Source organism: Schistocerca gregaria, chromosome 1 (genome assembly GCF_023897955.1).
Source record: "Schistocerca gregaria isolate iqSchGreg1 chromosome 1, iqSchGreg1.2, whole genome shotgun sequence".
Lineage (NCBI taxonomy): Eukaryota > Metazoa > Arthropoda > Insecta > Orthoptera > Acrididae > Schistocerca > Schistocerca gregaria.
This window is the reverse complement of record NC_064920.1, coordinates 65,548,185-65,567,333: the sequence shown is the minus strand read 5'-3', so window position 1 is coordinate 65,567,333 and position 19,149 is coordinate 65,548,185. Positions and strand designations below refer to the sequence as shown.

Below are 19,149 nucleotides of genomic sequence, written 5' to 3'. Positions count from 1 at the left end.
GATGGCACAGAATGTGAAGAGGATGGTGATGATACAGGTGATGAAGAAGAGGAAGCAAACCTAACAGTTAACGAAGAAATATTGAGTTTATTCAAAAATAAGATGGAAAAAGATTGCAATTTAGAAATAGGCAATAAAAGTGAAACTCAATTCACACCACATTCACAAGATCAATGTATGTTTTCTCTGTCCTTTTATGATGTCAAGGGTGCTCTTAAGTCATTTAGTTGTGGTGATGGATAACCAGTTAAAAAGTGGATCATGAACTTTGAGGAAACAGTGTTTCTGATGTGTTGGAATGAACTGCAAATGCTTGTTTGCAGGAAGAACTTGATTTGAAAAAGGAGCTGTGGAGATCCACCACCTGCTGTCCTGATGAAAGAAGAAACAGAAAGAATCTCTTGAAGAATATTTTGTCATAATGAATGAAATTGCCAGCTGTGCTGATATTGATAATGACTCACTATTTCAGTATGTGATTAACATGACAGAAGTCAATTCAGACATGAAACTTCACTTCATGGCACTGGAAGTGCGAAACAGTTTAAGAAGAAAATGAGGAATTACAAAAGAGCTGTGAAGTCACTGGCAAAAAGAAATAACAAAATTTACAGCAACAAAAAATTAACTCCAATAAGAAAGACATTAAAGACTCAAGTGATAGAAATATTACAAGCACAGCTTGGAATCCAAACAAAAATTGTGGTGCAATTGGTCACAAGTCAAGTGATTGCAACCACAAGCGCAAGGGAAAGAGATGTCTCAATTGCAACATGTTTGCCCATATCTCATCTGAATGCATTAACGAGAAGAATAATCAAAAGATGACTATGAATCCAAACACTGTTAAGAGAGTGTCAACAACTGTAAATTTAATAATTTACAAATAAGTAACCAAGAGTTGAAGGTGATAATTGATTGTGGCAGTCAATTTATTTCGACAGGACACTTATGAGACTGTGGATACTTCTAGCTTGGAAAAAGAAAAAAAAAAAGAAAATAAAATAAAATAAAATAAAAATAAAAACAGATGTAGTCGTGACATGATTTGGGAAAAACTTTGTCTCTCCACAGAGGTATTTTACAGACACTGTTGAGACTGATGGTGTGAAAACTGAAACTGATATTTATGTGGTTTCTAGAGATACACCGAATTTGGAAATGGTGATTGGAAATGATCTTCTAGATCAAACTGATGTTTTAATAAACAAGGGCAGAGTGACTATTAGGAAAACAGCAGGAGAAGCTCATCTTATGGTATCCATGTATCAGATAAACCAGAATTCAATACTGAAAGCTGCATTAGTGATGAAACATAAAAACATATCAAAGATTTAGTGACTAATTACATTCTAACAAAGACAATGTCCACTTGTGTTAGAATGAAGATTACTATGAGAGAACAACAACCAAAAATATGTTTAAAAAAGTGTTCAAATGTGTGTGAAATCTTATGGGACTTAACTGCTAAGGTCATCAGTCCCTAAGCTTACACACTACTTAGCCTAAATTATCCTAAGGACAAACACACACATCCATGCCAGAGGGAGGACTCGAACCTCCGCCAGGACCAGCCGCACAGTCCATGACTGCAGCGCCTCCGACTGCTCGGCTAAGCCCGCACAGCGAACAACAACTGATACATGGCATACTCAGAAGACTGTCACCAGGATAGAAGGAAACTGTTGAAAAACAAGTCCAGAAATGGCTTGATCAAGGAATAATAGAACCACATTCATCTGAATATGTTAATCAGGTTGTAGTAGTAAAAAAGAAACATGGACATTATTGGATCTGTATAGCCTGCAGAAAATTAAACAACCTCACAAAGATTGTTACCTATTGCCCCTTACAGAAGATCTTTTACATTAACTACACGATGTTTTCCATGGTAGAGCTCAAGAATATCCCCCCCCCCCCCCCCCCCCCCCGCCACACATTGATGCTGAAGAATCAACCTGAAAATATATCTCATATGCGACACACTCAAGGCAGTTTCAGTTCAGGAAAGTTCCAGTTGGCTTATTAAATTCACCTGAAGAGTCCCAGCATTTTATAAACAGTTTTTTTTTTTTTTTTTTTTTTTTTTTTTTTTTTTTTTTTTTTTTTTGCATTGGCTGGAGAAAACATCATAGGTATTTATTTAAATGGCCGTATTATTATACCAACAAAGACTGGTGATGAGGCGCTTAAACGGCTTGGTTTAGTGTTAGAAACTACAGCAGAATACGGCTTGGAATTAACTTTGCAAAACGCCAGTGCTTGAAGAGAAATGTTGAGTTTTTTTGGTATTTTATACAATGTAGACTGATCTGACCTTATTCTGAGAAGGCACTAACTGTTCAAAGCTTTCCAGAACTCAAATCTATTGAAATAATATGAAGTTTCTTAGGTCCAACACGATACTTTAGGAAGTTTATCTCACATTACTCTAAATTGACAAAACTCTCAGCGATTTATTGGGAAATAATCGAGAATATAAGTTTGAAGAATAGCAAAGGCAAGCATTCAAGATACACAAAGATATACTTCATTGGATCCAGTTTTAAAAATCTATAGCGCAAAACACAAAACTGAACTACACATGAACTTCAGCAAATAAGGTTTTGGAGCTGTATTACTACAAAAATCTCCAGACGGTAATAATTTCCATCCAGTCTCACATAAGTGTATAAAAAGAACACCTTCATAGGAAAAATACAGTAGTTGTGAGCTTGAAGTTTTAGCTATTGTTAATGCCGTAAGGAAATTCTTGGTGTATTTGCTACGAATACACTTCAAAATTGTAACATACTGCACCAAAAGACTACAGAAAAAAAGGACTTGTCACCAAATGGGAAGATGACCTTTAGTCTTGGAAGAGTATTCCTAGTAGTCAGGCAGCAGCTGGCCTAGACAAGACACAACAACAGGTAAGTAACCGATTTTGTGATTTTTACGAGTTCCTAACCAGGAACGAGTTATACAATTTCATCTGTGTGCTTTGATAGTTCAGTTTCTTGAGTTCCTGCATGTTAATTTAATATCTAATAGCTACAGTTCTAGCATTTTTCTTTGCATCAGAAAGTAAAAAGATTTTGTAACATATTACAAGTTCCTAATGAGGGGCGAATTATTTAGTTTAACCCGAGTGCTTCGGCAGCTAGATTTTCGAATCTCTGCATGTTGTTGTTGTGGTCTTCAGTCCTGAGACTGGTTTGATGCAGCTCTCCATGCTACTCTATCCTGTGGAAGCTTCTTCATCTCCCAATACCTACTGCAACCTACATCCTTCTGAATCTGCTTAGTGTATTCATTTCTTGGTCTCCCTCTACGATTTTTACCCTCCACGCTGCCCTCCAATACTAAATTGGTGATCCCTTGATGCCTCAGAACATGTCCTACCAACCGATCCCTTCTTCTGGTCAAGTTGTGCCACAAACTTATCTTCTCCCCAATCCTATTCAATACTTCCTCATTAGTTATGTGATCTACCCATCTAATCTTCAACATTCTTCTCTAGCACCACATTTTGTTATTGTCCATGTTTCACTTCCATACATGGCTACACTCCACACAAATACTTACAAAAATGACTTCCTGACGCTTAAATCTATACTCAATGTTAACAAATTTCTCTTCTTCAGAAACACTTTCCTTGCCATTGCCAGTCTACATTTTATATCCTCTCTACTTCGACCATAATCAGTTATTTTGCTTCCCAAATAGCAAAACTCCTTTATTACTTTAAGTGTCTCATTTCCTAATCTAATTCCATCAGCATCACCCGACTTAATTCGACTACATTCTACTATCATCATTTTGCTTTTGTTGATGTTCATCTTATATCCTCCTTTCAAGACACTGTCCATTCCGTTCAACTGCTCTTCTAAGTTCTTTGCTGTCTCTGACAGAATTACAATGTCATCGGCAAACCTCAAAGTTTTTATTTCTTCTCCATGGATTTTAATAACTACTCAAAATTTTCCTGTTGTTTCCTTTACTGCTTGCTCAATATACAGATTGAATAACATCGGGGGGAGCTTACAACCCAGTCTTACTCCCTTCCCAACAACTGCTTCCCTTTCATGTCCCTCGACTCTTATAACTGCCATCTGGTTTCTGTACAAATTGTAAATAGCCTTTTGCTCCCTGTATTTTACCCCTACCATCTTTAGCATTTGAAAGAGAGTATTCCAATCAACATTGTCAAAAGCTTTCTCTAAGCCTACAAATGTTAGAAACATAGGTTTGCCGTTCCTTAATCTTTCTTGTAAGAGAAGTCGTAAGGTCAGTATTGCCTCATGCGTTCCAGTATTTCTACGGAATCGAAACTGATCTTCCCCGAGGTCAGCTTCTACTAGTTTTTCCATTCGTCTGTAAAGAATGCACGTTAGTTTTCCACAGTCTTTAGTATGGATAGGGACTGTGATTATTGTGTGCAGATGCGAGCCTAGCTGGTGACACTTTTCTCTCATCTTCAGGGTGAAAGATTCAAAGAAAACTTGAGTTTAATACCAAACGTACCAGACTCATACAATTCTAATTGGTGGTGGCATTAATTTACCCTTGATATGTTGGCAAAAATACATGTTTAATTATAAAGGTATGCATAAAACATTATGCGAAATTGTGCTATAAGCATTCTTTGAAAATGATTTTCAGCAGTTAGTTCATAAGCCCATGCAAATAGTAAATGGTTGTGAAAACACACTTAACCTCTTAGCAACAAATAATCCTGAGTTAATAACAAGTATCCAAACAGATACAGGGACTAGTGAACACAGGGTTGTCATAGCAAGACCGAATATTGTAACCCCCAAATCCTCCAAAAATAAATAAAAAATATACCCATTCAAAAAAAGCACATAAAAATTCACTTGATGCCTTCCTATGAGACAATCTCCACTACTTCCAAATTAACAATGTAAGTGTAGACCAGATGTGGCTTGAATTCAAAGCAATATTATCGGTAGCAATTGAGAGATTTATACCAAATAAACTAACAACCAATGGAGCTGATATGCCTCGGTACACAAAATGGGTCAGAAAACCGTTGCAGAAACAACGAAAAAAACATTTGAAATTCAAACGGATGAAAAATCTCCAAGATCAGCGATCTTTTACAAAAGCTCAAAATTTAGCACTGACTAAATGCGAGATGCTTATAATAGTTTCCACAATGAAACTTTGTCTTGAAACCTGGCAGGAGAGCCACAGAGATGTTGATAGCGTGTGAAGTATGCTAGCAACAAGACACAACCGATACCTTCTCTGCGCAATAGCAATGGAGATACTATCAAAGACAGTGCTGCGAAAGTGGAGATACTAAACACTGCCTTCCAAAATGCCTTCACAAAAGAAGATGAAGTTTCCCTGCTGATTAGACTGGTGACATGCCAGAGAAGTGAATATTGGACAGTAGTTTTGTGTGTTCATGGAGTAACAATATTTACATAAAAAACATGAATTTCTTGATTGAGTTCATTGGTTTCTTCTGACAGTTCAGTACTAAAGTTTGTAACAAGGAGCTTAATAAATGATAATTAATTGAAACCATCAGCTGCTGACATGTGTTGTAGGTATACCTCGTTGGGGACAGCTGATGTTGTATGCCTCAACCAGGACTCGAACCCAGGATCTCCTTCTTACACAGCAGACGCTCTATCCATCTGAGCCATCCAGGACACAGATGAACAGCACGACTGCAGGAACTTATCCCTTGCACATTTCCCATGAGATCCACATTCCCAACTGTCCACAATCTACATACATAATGTTCTTAATAGATATTTGCCCATCTACTCATTACTTACACACACTAAGGTGACGATTCCTGTAAGAGTGGGGTGGTCATTCGACTTGTGTATTTCGTACAGCAATGTTGATCATAGTGCTACGCTGGTGTAATGGCCAGCATTTCAGTCTAATAAGCAAAAAGACCTGGGTTTGAATTCTGGCTGTGGTGCAAATTTTAATTCATTTTTTTCAGCTTCCATCAGTATCGTAGATAAAGGTGAGACTTAAATGCCTCAGGGAAAACTTAATTATAATATCTCAGCATATAACTTTACGGATAACAGAACTACTATATGCAATTCACTTATGAATAGACCTAATGAGTTCAGTTTTTATTGTGCCAGACATGACTTGAACAATTAGATAATCTATATTTTGGATACAAGAAGTTTATCCACCACATGTGAAAACATCACTATAATAATACAAGATGCTCTCTGAGGTTTTGTGGCTGTGGGTATTGTTGGTCCACTGCCTAGTGACCTGTGAGAATGATAGGCATCCCTACTGGCATATGTCTAGTACATACACATATAGTATATACTCATGTGTCGCCAACACCAATGCATAGTTGCAAAATATGAATCAATTTCATAATGTATCTCTGACGTCAGTCAGTTGTAGAATTTGTTTTATGCTCACATATTATGACATTTCTGGAGACTGTAAATCTCCTCTGTAGGAAGCAACATGGCTTCCAAACACAACAATCATGTGAAATCCAGATTGCTCTGTTCGTCCACGAGACCCAGCAAGCAGCAGATGCAAGCTGTACGGTAAATTCCATATTTCTTGACTTTCGAGAAGGCATTCAATACAGTTCTGCACTGCCACCTAATGAACAAAATACGAGCTTGTCAGAATATAACACCAACTGTGTGATTGGACTGAACAGTTTCTAACAAACTGAACACTGCATGTAACTGTGAATGGAGAGGTCTTCAGACAAAAAAGGACCTTCAAGCATGTCCCATGGCAGTGTTATAAGGTCATTATTTTTCACAATATGTATGAGGGTCGTTCAGTAAGTAATGGCCCACATCTTTTTTTTCTCAGAACATATTTCTCATTAAGAGTTAGAATTTGGTGACAATATACATCAACATGTCTTGCCCTTTTCCTATTTTCCTACGTAGTCTTCATCACATTCTATGGATGTATAACAACTTTGTGGAAGAGCATGTATTCCCTGCTGGTAAAAGCTCTTGTCCTGTAGGTGTACCATGCTTTCAATGCATGACTGACACTATTGTCATCTCCGAAGTTCCCTGTAGAGAATCTTTAAGCGGCCCAAAAGAATGCAAGTCTGAGGATGCCAGGTCTGGACTGTAGTGTGGATGAGGCAATTATGTCCAACATAATTTGGCGATGTGTTCCCAGGTTCTCAGACTTGTGTGTGGGCATACATCATCATGTTGGAGCAAGATTTCTGCTGGATTCTTGTCCGATCAAACATGTCGAAAATGATTCTTGTATTTATTCAGAGTCTTCAGCATATCTGGAGTAGTAGCAGTGACAGGCCATCCAGAGTGTAGCTCATCATGGAGCTCTGTTTCTGCATTTACTGAGGCTGTAATTTTCTTTATCCATCACCCAACTGTGCTCCTATCAACTACAGCATCACCATACACTGCACACGAACGTTTATGGATGTTCACCATGGTTTCTTTTTCTGCAGACAAGAATTCAATAACAGCACACTGCTTGCAATGTGAGTCACACGTAGATGACATTTTGAGGTACTACAGCTCCGTCATCTTCCACAACAGTTTGTACTTCACCAGTGCACCGAACAAACATCAAATGTGAAGCGCCAGCAAGGACATTTGTCTATGTATATTACTGGCTTTTAAAAAAATGTGAGGCATTACTTATTGAACAACCTTCACATAAATGACCTAGTAGATAATGTCAGAAGTTCTATGGGGCTGCTTTATGCAGAGAAGTCATGACAGTTGAAAATTATACTGAAATACAAAAACACTTGCAGAGGATTGCCACTTGTTGCAGGAAGTGGCAATTGACCATCAATGTAAACAAATGTACTTTACTGTGAATACATAGAAAAATGACCCTTCATTGTATGAGTACACAACTACAGAACAATTGCTGGAAGCAGTTACTTCCATAAAATATTTAGGAATAACTGCCGAAAATTATTTGTGAGTAAGGTACATGCAAGATAGAGTTTCATTAGAAGAATGTTCAGGAATTGTAGTCCACCAAAAAAGAATAAACGTACAAAACACTTGTTTGATTAATACTTGAATACTGTGTATTAGTATAGAAGCTGCAGTAGAGAGTACTCATAGAGGGAATAGAGAAGATCCAAAGAAGAGCAGCACATTTTGTTACAGGTTCATATGGTAAGCATGGAAGGGTCACAAAGATAATCACCCAACTCCAGTGGCAAATGCTGCAAAAGAGACATTCTACATCATGGTGTGGCTTAATTTTTAAAGTTATGAGAGCATACATTTGCAGAAGAGCCTATAAATACACTCCTGGAAATTGAAATAAGAACACCGTGAATTCATTGTCCCAGGAAAGGGAAACTTTATTGACACATTCCTGGGTTCAGATACATCACATGATCACACTGACAGAACCACAGGCACATAGTCACAGGCAACAGAGCATGCACAATGTCGGCACAAGTACAGTGTATATCCACCTTTCGCAGCAATGCAGGCTGCTATTCTCCCATGGAGACGATCGTAGAGATGCTGGATGTAGTCCTGTGGAACAGCTTGCCATGCCATTTCCACCTGGCGCCTCAGTTGGAGCAGCGTTCGTGCTGGATGTGCAGACCGCGTGAGACGACACTTCATCCGGAGATCTTGCTGGCCAGGGTAGTTGACTTACACCTTCTAGAGCACGTTGGGTGGCACGGGATACATGCGGACATGCATTGTCCTGTTGGAACAGCAAGTTCCCTTGCCGGTCTAGGAATGGTAGAATGATGGGTTCGATGACGGTTTAGATGTACCATGAACTATTCAGTGTCCCCTCGACGATCACCAGAGGTGTACGGCCAGTGTAGGAGATCGCTCCCCACACCATGATGCCGGGTGTTGGCCCTGTGTGCCTTGGTCGTATGCAGTCCTGATTGTGGCGCTCACCTGCACGGCGCCAAACACGCATACAACCATCATTGGCACCAAGGCAGAAGCGACTCTCATCGCTGAAGACGACACGTCTCCATTCGTCCCTCCATTCACGCCTGTCGCAACAACACTGGAGGCGGGCTGCACGATGTTGGGGCGTGAGCGGAAGACGGCCTAACGGTGTGCGGGACCGTAGCCCAGCTTCATGGAGACGGTTGCGAATGGTCCTCGCCGATACCCCAGGAGCAACAGTGTCCCTAATTTGCTGGAAAGTGGCGGTGCAGTCCCCTACGGCACTGCGTAGGATCCTACGGTCTTAGCGTGCATCCGTGCATCGCTACGGTCCGGTCCCAGGTCGACGGGCACGTGCACCTTCCGCCGACCACTGGCGACAACATCGATGTACTGTGGAGACCTCACGCCCCACGTGTTGAGCAATTCGGTGGTACGTCCACCCGGCCTCCTGCATGCCCACTATATGCCCTCGCTCAAAGTCCGGCAACTGCACATACGGTTCACGTCCACGCTGTCGCGGCATGCTACCAGTGTTAAAGACTGCGATGGAGCTCGTATGCCACGGCAAACTAGCTGACACTGACGGCGGTGGTGCACAAATGCTGCGCAGCTAGCGCCATTCGACGGCCAACACTGCGGTTCCTGGTGTGTCCGCTGTGCCGTGCGTGTGATCATTGCTTGTACAGCCCTCTCACAGTGTCCGGAGCAAGTATGGTGGATCTGACACACCGGTGTCAATGTGTTCTTTTTTCCATTTCCAGGAGTGTATATTGCTTGGAAAAGAAATGGGAGAAAGTGACAGTGTTACACAAAGTAATCAAGCACCCTCTGCCACACATCACAAGGTGTTTCACAGAGTACAGGTGTAGATTTAGATGTAGCATGATCTTAGTACTCTTTGTCCTCTGTGCAAGGAAAAACCCTTCCTTCCTACAGGGAAAAACCAATTTATTGGTAATTACTATGACTTTTGTACCCTTTGCATGTTGTGCAGAGAAACAATGTTTTTTTCCTACTACCCCCCCATGAACCATGGACCTTGCCGTTGGTGGGGAGGCTTGCGTGCGTCAGCGATACAGATAGCCGTACCGTAGGTGCAACCAGAATGGAGGGGTATCTGTTGAGAGGCCAGACAAACGTGTGGTTCCTGAAGAGGGGCAGCAGTCTTTTCAGTAGTTGCAGGGGCAACAGTCTGGATGATTGACTGATCTGGCCTTGTAACAATAACCAAAACGGCTTTGCTGTGCTGGTACTGCGAACGGCTGAAAGCAAGGGGAAACTACGGCCGTAATTTTTCCCGAGGGCATGCATCTTTACTGTATGGTTTAATGATGATGGCGTCCTCTTGGGTAAAATATTCTGGAGGTAAAATAGTACCCCATTCGGATCTCCGGGCGGGGACTACTCAAGAGGACGTCGTTATCAGGAGAAAGAAAACTGGCGTTCTACGGATCAGAGCGTGGAATGTCAGATCCCTTAATCGGGCATGTAGGTTAGAAAATTTAAAAAGGGAAATGGATAGGTTACACTTAGATATAGTGGGAATTAGTGAAGTTCGGTGGAAGGAGGAACAAGACTTCTGGTCACGTGACTACAGGGTTATAAACACAAAATCAAATAGGGGTAATGCAGGAGTCGGTTTAATAATGAATAAGAAAATAGGAATGCGCGTAAGCTACTACAAACAGCATAGTGAATTATTATTGTGGCCAAGATAGATACGAAGCCCATACCTACTACAGTAGTACAAGTTTATATGCCAACTAGCTCTGCAGATGACGAAGAAATTGAAGAAATGTATGATGAAATAAAAGAAATTATTCAGATAGTGAAGGGAGAAAAAAATTTAATTGTCATGGGTGACTGGAATTCGAGAGTGGGAAAAGGGAGAGAGGGAAACATAGTAGGTGAATATGGATTGGGGCTAAGAAATGAAAGAGGATGCCCGCCTGGTTAGATTTTGCACAGAGCACAACTTAATCATAGCTAACACTTGGTTTAAGAATCATGAAAGAAGGTTGTATACATGGAAGAACCCTGGAGATACTAAAAAGTATCAGATAGATTATATAATGGTAAGACAGAGATTTAGGAACCAGGTTTTAAATTGTAAGACATTTCTAGGGGCAGATGTGGACTCTGACCAAAATCTATTGGTTATGAACTGTAGATTAAAACTAAAGAAACTGCAAAAAGGTGGGAATTTAAGGAGATGGGACCTGGATAAACTGACTAAATGAGAGGCTGTACGGAGTTTCTGGGACAGCATAAGGGAACAATGCACAGGAATGGGGGAAAGAAATACAGTAGAAGAACAATGGGTAGCTTTGAGGGATGAAGTAGTGAAGGCTGCATAAGATCAAGTAGGTAAAAAGATGAGGGCTAGTAGAAATCCTTGGGTAACAGAAAAAATATTGAACTTACTTGACGAAAGGAGAAAATATAAAAATGCACTAAATGAAGCAGGCAAAAAGGAATACAAACGTCTCAAAAATGAGATCGACAGGAAGTACAAAATGGCTAAGCAGGGATGGCTAGAGGACAAATGTAAGGATGTAGAGGCTTATCTCACTAGGGGTAAGATAGATACTGCCTACAGGAAAATTAAAGAGACCTTTGGAGAAAGGAGAACCACTTGCATGAATATCAAGAGCTCAGATGGAAACCCAGATCTAAGCAAAGAAGGGAAAGCAGAAAGGTGGAAGGAGTTTATAGAGGGTCTATACAAGGGCGATGCACTTGAGGACAATATTATGGAAATGGAAGAGGATATAGATGAAGATGAAATGGGAGATACAATACTGCGTGAAGAGTTTGACAGAGCACTGAAAGACCTAAGTCGAAACAAGGCCCCCGGAGTAGACAACATTCCATTGGAACTAGTGACAGCCTTGGGAGAGACTGTCCTGACAAAACTCTACCATCTGGTGAGCAAGATGTTCGAAACAGGCGAAATACCCTCAGACTTCAAGAAGAATATAATAATTCCAATCCCAAAGAAAGCAGGTGTTGACAGATGTGAAAATTACCGAACAATCAGTTTAATAAGCCACAGCTGCAAAATACTAACACAAATTCTTTACAAACGAATGGAAAAACTAGTAGAAGCCGACCTCGGGGAAGATCAGTTTGGATTCCGTAGAAACACTGGAACACGTGAGGCAATACTGACCCTACGACTTATCTTAGAAGAAAGATTAAGGCAAGGCAAACCTACATTTCTAGCATTTGTAGACTTAGAGAAAGCTTTTGACAATGTTGACTGGAATACTCTCTTTCAAATTATGAAGGTGGCAGGGGTAAAATACAGGGATCGAAAGGCTATTTTCAATTTGTACAGAAACCAGATGGCAGTTATAAGAGTCAAGGGGCATGAAAGAGAAGCAGTGGTCAGGAAGGGAGTAAGACAGGGTTGTAGCCTCTCCCCGATGTTATTCAATCTGTATATTGAGCAAGCAGTAAAGGAAACAAAAGAAAAATTCTGAGTAGGTATTAAAATTCACGGAGAAGAAATAAAAACTTTGAGGTTCGCCGATGACATTGGAATTCTGTCAGAGACAGCAAAGGACTTGGAAGAGCAGTTGAATGGAATGGACAGTGTCTTGAAAGGAGGATATAAGATGAAAATCAACAAAAGCAAAACAAGGATAATGGAATGTCGAATTAAGTCAGGTGATGCTGAGAGAATGAGATTAGGAATAGATTAGGAAATGAGACACTTAAAGTAGTAAAGGAGTTTTGCTATTTGGGGAGCAAAATAACTGATTATGGTCGAAGTAGAGAGGATATAAAATGTAGTCTAGCAATGGCAAGGAAAGCGTTTCTGAAGTAGAGAAATTTGTTAACATCGAGTATAGATTAAAGTGTCAGGAAGTCATTTCTGAAAGTATTTGTATGGTGTGTAGCCAAGTATGGAAGTGAAACATGGACAATAAATAGTTTGGACTAGAAGAGAATAGAAGCTTTCGAAATGTGATGCTACAGAAGAATGCTGAAGATTAGATGGGTAGATCACATAACTAATGAGGAAGTATTGAATAGGATTGGGGAGAAGAGAAGTTTGTGGCACAACTTGACCAGAAGAAGGGATCGGTTGGTAGGACATGTTCTGAGGCTTCAAGGGATCACCAATTTGGTATTGGAGGGCAGAGTGGAGGGTAAAAATCGTATAGAGAGACCAAGAGATGAATACACTAAGCAGATTCAGAAGGATGTAGGTTGCAGTAGGTACTGGGAGATGAAGAAGCTTGCACAGGATAGAGTAGCATGGAGAGCTGCATCAAACCACTCTCAGGACTGAAGACCGCAACAACAACAACAGAGAAATATCAGTTTTCCAGTTGAAATTTGCTCAGATAGGAGAGACCACCAGAAATGATAATGTTAGCAGTTTAAGTGATGGAAGAAATAGGACATCCTCTCAGTCTTCCACTATGAAAGACATGCTTTAATTAACAGTATAAAACCCCACATTAAGATTATTATTCTGTAAATTAATGTTTGTTTCTATTCAAGGACAAATCATGAATAAAGATTATACAGAATACAGTAGATTTTATAATGGGATTTGTAGATTTGATTTAGTAAATGATAAAATCTGGTAAGGATTTTTAATATTGTCTACTGCATGGTAATAATCATGGATATGGGTTTTGTACAATGGAAATTTTACTGCTTTGAATTTACTAAATGCTACAATTGGGTTTGCAACAATACCAGAGAAGGAAAGTTGCTACTCACCATATAGTAGAGATGCTGGGTGGTGACAGGCACAATAAAAAGATTCACACAATTAAAGCTTTCAGCCATTAAGCCTTTGTCAGCATTAGACACACATACAGACACGCACTCACACATACTCACATAAACACAACTTGCACACACATCTGGAGTCTCAGAGAGCTGAGACCACACTGTGAATTGCTGTTACATTCCGTCCTGGATTTTCCACTGTTTGACAGTTGGATTTGTGTAATATTAATAGGGGAGCTTAGCCTAACTTAGTATGAGTATGATGCTAACTACTTACACTGATTTACTTAAAATATTTATAATTAAGATAGAGGTATAACTGGCTAACCAGCCCTATTCGTAGTTCAAGCCACAAATATAGAGCACTTAAGCAATGTAAAAATAGGTTATGGTAAACATTTTGTTTTTGTTTTACTATACTTCGTGAAAATGAGAATGGATTATATGAATGGTTAGTTTGGAGCAATGCTCGGGTAGCTTCCAGATGGAACACTCTAATGTCTTAGCACCAAAGGGTAACTTTACTTTGAAAAGAATAATTAAGGCAGTGATGTGTATTAGATGTATCACATAAAGATACTATGGTGAAATGCCAATAAACTATGTCGTTGTTATATGTAAAAAGACAGTGATATGCCCGATGTGACAGGTTCCTCATAGTAGAGAAGTCTTTAAGATGCAATGACCATGCAAGAATTTCATATGTAAATTCTTGCTTGGTCATTTAAATTTATATATTTTATATACAGGGTGCCCCATTTATCTTGACCAACCTAAATAACTGTTTGTCCAGGTACAAATTACAAAATGTTTCAAGCAAATGTTCTTTAGGCATCTGGGGACCATCAATCAGTATGATTGCCTTCGTTGTAGCTTTGTTTTTTTACAAATATATGAATAGCAGTATGATTTTTTAAAATGGAACCCTGTATTTTTTATTCAATAATTCATTTTCTATCCTAAAGACCTATTCAAAAATGTATCACAGTGTACCACTCACTGAAACACAACTTTATTAATTACATATCACAACATTGACGTGGACACTCCCAGTGTTTAGTGCTGGTACTCAGGATAACAGAACACATCCACATGCTGATTGACAGAGGACAAATGTAAACATAAGTAGAATGCACACATGTCAACCATTGCCAGTTGAAGAATTGTGTGAGTAGAATGTATACCAACGAAGAGAGGTAGAATGCTACTCATCTATGGGGAATGTTTGTTGCTGTCAGAAGTAGTTTGTCGAAAAATTGAAGTAGATTCTTCCTGTGAACTAGTATGGACGGATATCATTGTTGACAACTGGAATAAAATAATAATTGGATCCTTTTTACCGACCTCCCAATTCAGATGATACAGTTGCTGAAAGGTTCAAAGAAAACTCGAGTTTAATACCAAACACGTACCTGACTCATACAATTCTAGTTGGTGGTGGCATTAATTTACCTTAGATATGTTAGCGAAAATTCATGTTTAATTATGAAGGTATTAATAAAACATTATTTGAAATTGTGCTAAAAGCATTCTTGGAAAATGATTTTACGCAGTTAGTTCATGAGCCCATGCGAATAGTAAATGGCTGTGAAAACACAGTTGACCTCTTAGCAATAAATAATCCTGAGTTAATAACAAGCATCCAAACAGATACATGGACTAATGAACACAGGGTTGTCATAGCAAGACCGAATATTGTAACCTCCCAAATCCTCCAAAAATAACTGAAAAATATACCCATTCAAAAAAAGCAGAAAAAATTCACTTGGTGCCTTCCTATGAGACAATCTCCACTCCTTCCAAATTAACAATGTAAGTGTAGGCCAGATTTGGCTTGAATTCAAAGCAATATTATCGGTAGCAATTGAGAGATTTATATCAAATAAACTAACAAACAATGGAGCTGATACGCCTCGGTACACAAAATGGGTCAGAAAACCATTGCAGAAACAACCAAAAAAACATTTGAAATTTAAACAGGTGCAAAATCTCCAAGATCGGCGATCTTTCACAAAAGCTCAAAATTTAGCACTGACTTGAATGTGAGATGCTTATAATAGTTTCCACAATCAAACTTTGTTTTGAAACCTGGCATGAGAGCCACAGAGATGTTGATAGCATGTGAAGTATGCTAGCAACAAGACACAACCGATACCTTCTCTGCGCAATAGCAATGGAGATAGTATCAAAGACAGTGCTGCGAAAGTGGAGATACTAAACACTGCCTTCCAAAATGCGTTCACAAAAGAAGATGAAGTAAATATTCCAGAATTTGAATCAAGAATAGCTGCCAACATGAGTAATACAGAAGTGGATATCCTTGGAGTAGTGAAGCAACTTAAGTCACTTAATAAAAGCAAGTCTTCTGGTCCAGACTGTATACCAATTAAGTTCCTTTTGGAGTATGCTGGTGCATTAGCGTCATACTTAACAACCATATACAATTGTGCACTCAACGAAAGACCCATACCCAAAGACTACCCAAAGGTAGTGTTATAGACCCTTTGCTGTTCCTTATTTATAAAAATGACCTGGGAGACAATCTGAGCAGCCGTCTTAGGTTGTTTTCTGCAGATGACGCTGTCGTTTATCAACAAGTAAACTCATCAGAAGATCAAAACAAGTTGCAAAACGATTTATAAAAGATGTATGCATGGTGTTGTAATGTAACGGACTACTGAAGAGTGTGATACCACCCTTATAGTCGCATCTGCCCTTGCTCCAATTTCATTTCTATGATTTTTTAAATTTAATATTATTGTATGTAGTATTTAATTTTGCCCAAATCTTTTTTATTATATTATTCTATAATGTGAACTTTATTTGTTTATTTCTGGAGAATATGTTGGCACCAGTGTGAGCCAAAGACATTCGTGTGTGAAAGGTAGAGAGTCGTACATTGTTAAGGTGACTGTTGGAGTGAGTTAGTTGGACGGTTGTGGGGAGAGCGTGGTTTTGTGAGGTGGACTGTTGATGGGAGTACAGAAGGAAGCCTGTCGTCTTATATAGAGAGTATCTATAAACAGTATCTGATATGAAGATGAAAATTATTGTGAAAAAGTTAAATTGATAAAAATGAAGAATCAATAGTAAAACAAAAAGCGAGTACCAGATTTCATTAGCACACAAAGACCCGGACCTAATATTAACAATGTTAGATGGATGGAACGCACCATGGCGAGAATCAAGACAACGAGACCAAATTCAGCATCTAAAGGTAAGGTATTTTAATTAGTTTTAGTATTCTGTGATGAATCATTCTTTTGTCTAAATATTAAGCTTAACATCATCTGTTGTAGATACAGACCACCCAAGCTGGCAGGGTGTCGTCAATTGATCATCACAATCTCAGGGTTTGAAATAGCATTTAAATGAATTGAAAGTTTGTCACTTGATATTTGATTTTCACCCCGGACGAAAGAGGGTACATTACAGTGTGAAAATTGGCAATTGATCCAAAATAACGAAAAGTGTGAGGTCATCCACATGAGTGCTAAAAGGAATCTGATAAATTGCGGTTACACAATAAAGCAGTCAAATCTGAAGACTGTAAATTTAATTATATATCTAGGAATTACAATTAGGAACAACTTAAATTAGAAGGAATGCACAGAAAATGTTGTGGGGAAGGCTAACCAAAGACTGCGTTTTTTGGCAAGACTCCTAGGAAATGTAACAGATCTACTAAGATGACCGTCTACATTATGCTTGTTCGTTCTCTTTTAGAATATTGCTGTATGGTGTGGGGTCCTTACCAGTTGGGACTGACAGAGTTCATCGAAAAAGTTCAAAGAAAGGCAGCACATTTTGTATTATCGCGAAATATGCGGGAGAGTGTCACAGAGACGATACAGGATTTGGGGTGGAAATCATTAAAAGAAAGGCTTTTTCGTTGCGATGGAATCTTCTCACAAAATTCCAATTACCTCGTTGCGATGGAATCTTCTCACAAAATTCCAATTACCATCTTTCTCCTCTGAATCCAAAAATACACCAACCTACATAGGGAGGAATGATCCCCATGATAAAATAAGGGAAATCAGAGCTCGTACGAAAGACATAGGTGTTAATTCTTCCCGTGCGCTACACAAGATTGGAATAATAGAGAACTGTGAACCTTCTGCCAGACCTTGAATGTGATTTGCAGAGTATCAATGTAGATGTAGATGTTGATGTAAGTCAGCAGAACAGTAATTGCAATACTGTTTTTTTCTGTATGGGTACATTTAGTACCCATGTTAGAGAAGGAAAGTTGCTAGTCACCATATAGCGGAAATGCTGAGTGACAGCAACAGGCACACATACATTCAGTAAAGGCTGTCCTTCCTACAAACTGCACTGACATAACGTTTCTTTTATTGTTGTCATTGAAGGTAGGCTATGCAGTCAGTGGAATTGTACAGAGAGCGATATCCTGACAAGATCCCAACTTCCCAATGGTTGTTTTCTCATCTTGTTATGATGCTTCAGGAAACGGGAAGTTTCAACCCACAACAATGCAATCGTTGTAGCACTAGCACAGACGAAGTTGCCGAAGTTACTGTTCTCGCTTCTGCTGCTATAAATCCACATGTGAGCACAAGACAGCTTGAACACCAGACTGGCATTCCTAAAACCAGTGTATATCATATTCTTACACGTCACCGGTTCCATCCTTACCATGTACACCTACATCCAGAATTGCATGGGAATGATTTCCAGAATTGTGTACAGTTCTGTCAGTGGGCACAGCAGCAAATCATCACCAACCCAAACTTCTTCTCCAATGTTCTATTTACCAATGAATGTTCCTTCTCAAACAAAGGACAGGTAAATACAAGGAACATGCAGCGACAACCCCCAATGGCTTAGACAGGTAGAACATCAGCATCAAAGGAGAACTAACTTCTGGTGTGGGATGTTTGGTACCACAATTATTGACGCTTGTTTCATCAATGGTAGTCTAAACAGCAAAGCTTATGCCAGCTTCCTCAGGCAAATTCTTCCTCCTCTTCTGGATGAAGTGATGCTAAGAACCAGAATGCTTATGTGGTATCAACATGATTGATGTCTAGCATACAATGCTTTGCACGCATGTCGTGTTCTTAACCGAAGGTATCCTGTCAGATGGATTGGTCGAGGAGGAACAGTTACTTGGCCTGCTAGGTCTCCTGATATAAATCCTCTGGACTTTTTTATTTGGGGATGCATTAAAGACATTGTCTACCACAATATTCCAACTCCAGAGGACATGCAGGAACGTATCATGCCTGCTTGTGATTCTCTTCAGTAGGCCATACTGGAAATAGTAAATGATTCTTTCATTCAATGAGTGCACCAGTGTCCAAGGATGGCACTTTGAGCACCTTTGATTATTCTAGTCCTGGGAAATGGTACAGGAGAGTCAAAGTCAATTTTGTGTTAGGTTTTTACTTAGTTTTCATTTGTTTTCTGACAACCAGCAAGTGGACAAGTTTGTGATCCCGGGCTCAAAGTCAATGTTGAGTTATTTAATTAA

At 39.3% G+C, this 19,149-nt stretch overlaps 1 protein-coding gene across 4 annotated transcripts in view; it reads right to left on the bottom strand.

Moving 5' to 3' along the window:
• The window catches only part of LOC126328952 (uncharacterized), a 130,011-nt gene that overhangs the window by 48,500 nt on the left and 62,362 nt on the right, over positions 1-19,149 (bottom strand). The window contains exon 1 of one of the 4 annotated variants that reach the window (XM_049996132.1): positions 6,421-6,606. The exons of the other annotated variants lie outside the window; for them this stretch is intronic. Coding sequence (XP_049852089.1) covers positions 6,421-6,589 — 169 coding nt within the window. The 5' untranslated portion in view covers positions 6,590-6,606. Of the gene's footprint in view, positions 1-6,420; positions 6,607-19,149 lie in introns of those variants that run through there. 4 annotated transcript variants of the gene reach the window in all.